This window comes from Diachasma alloeum, unplaced genomic scaffold (genome assembly GCF_001412515.2).
Source record: "Diachasma alloeum isolate Michigan unplaced genomic scaffold, Dall2.0 Dall_scaffold_00540, whole genome shotgun sequence".
Lineage (NCBI taxonomy): Eukaryota > Metazoa > Arthropoda > Insecta > Hymenoptera > Braconidae > Diachasma > Diachasma alloeum.
In genome coordinates this window covers 338,542-339,978 of record NW_021680672.1, presented here as the reverse complement: position 1 = coordinate 339,978, position 1,437 = coordinate 338,542, and the positions used below count along the sequence as shown (strand labels likewise).

Sequence of the window (1,437 nt, the reverse complement as noted above, 5' to 3'; positions counted from 1 at the left end):
CCCCCTTCAATCGTCAATATTTTCCGATTCAATAATCCGATTGGGATGAGTTAGAGCTCGTTTTGAAGAATGAAAAATTATCTTCAAAATGAAGTTGAAACTGGGAATTTTCACAATGTCATTCACAAGTTATTGACAATTGAAGGGGGGCCGTTTTGCCCCACCCTCCCCTATAAAACTAATTTCTTGTAATCCTCACCTGAGAAAATAGCACTCGCGGTTTTCGTTTCGTTCTCTTCCCCGATTGATTCTTCCTCAGCTCTGTTTTACTCGACGTAACGACATTTCCTACGATGAATAAGAAAAAATTACGATCGAGGAATTGGCGGTTAAAATGATTTATTTCAATTGCACTTGTGAATAAAAATTAAATTACCTTCTTCCATGACGGAATTTGCCTCGAACGGGGGTGAGGGATGAGCCCCATGATGAACCTGATGCAGATCCGGGTAATTCTGATACCCCATCTGGCTGATCTGGGACTGCTCCTTATACTTCTCAACATCCCAGTGATTATCCTGCACCCCGTTATAGCCGTAATAATCGTGGGACACGTGAAAAGTCTGCGGCACCTGCTGGTGACCCCCGTAACAATCCATGGTATCAACGGTTTGACTCTCGTTTAAAATATCACGAACACTGAACGATATCGATGAGGGCAACATTATCAAAACATTGCTGATCGATTATAAATTGTTTCTTCGGCAATTTGCAAGCACAAAAACCAGTTTAATTCGCACTCTCTTTATTGCTCACTGTGATCACTGTTCAACTGAGTTAACGTTCACGGGGAGGACCGGAGAAAGTATAAACACGGTGATGGCTCGAGGGTGGTTTATGGTTGAGTGGTCAGGCCAGAGGGCAAACGTCAAATGTGACTTGGTCTGGCATTGGAGTCAAGTGTGGATGGTGAGTACCGTCAGTAAAAGTGTGTAAGTGCGCTGTTGTCTGTGTGAGCCCGATTTTTAACAGATACAACAACCCCCACCCCCGAGATTTCGAGTCCCTCCGAAAGAACTTCCAAGCATACAACGTCAAAAACACGTAGTTAATGATCATTAAAAATTTTTAATTATGCGTGCGCGAAGTATTTTTTATTCGCCAGCCATACTTTGCAATTCCGCTGGGCGGAGACGTGTGTGGTACCGCCTTTGCTCTCCATCTCCGCCAATCCCGCGGATCTGCGGTTCCCAGGGCAACGAATATCCCTTGATAAAATTTGATTTACGCTTCATGTTGGAAAATGAATGGACATGATGCATGGAGGTATTTATAAATGTGTGCCGCAAGTGAATTTTCGCATATTTGATTTCAGCTCTAAATCGAAAGATGAATATATAATAGTATTCAATGCCGACAGTACCTGTTGGCGTAAAAATTCTAGAATAACGATGACGAATCGTGCAGATGGACTGGATGATGTCAGAAAATCCCTAA

The 1,437-nt window shown here is 42.8% G+C and overlaps 1 protein-coding gene across 1 annotated transcript in view; it reads right to left on the bottom strand.

Annotated features, from left to right (window-relative positions):
- Nucleotides 1-665, bottom strand: part of LOC107042984 (homeobox protein Nkx-2.3) — a 2,107-nt gene extending 1,442 nt beyond the window's left edge. The window contains exons 1-2 of the mRNA XM_015264262.1: nt 377-665; nt 200-288 (exon numbers count right to left, since the gene is read on the bottom strand). Coding sequence (XP_015119748.1) covers nt 200-288; nt 377-665 — 378 coding nt within the window. The remainder of the gene's footprint in view (nt 1-199; nt 289-376) is intronic.
- Nucleotides 666-1,437: the final 772 nt, after the last annotated feature.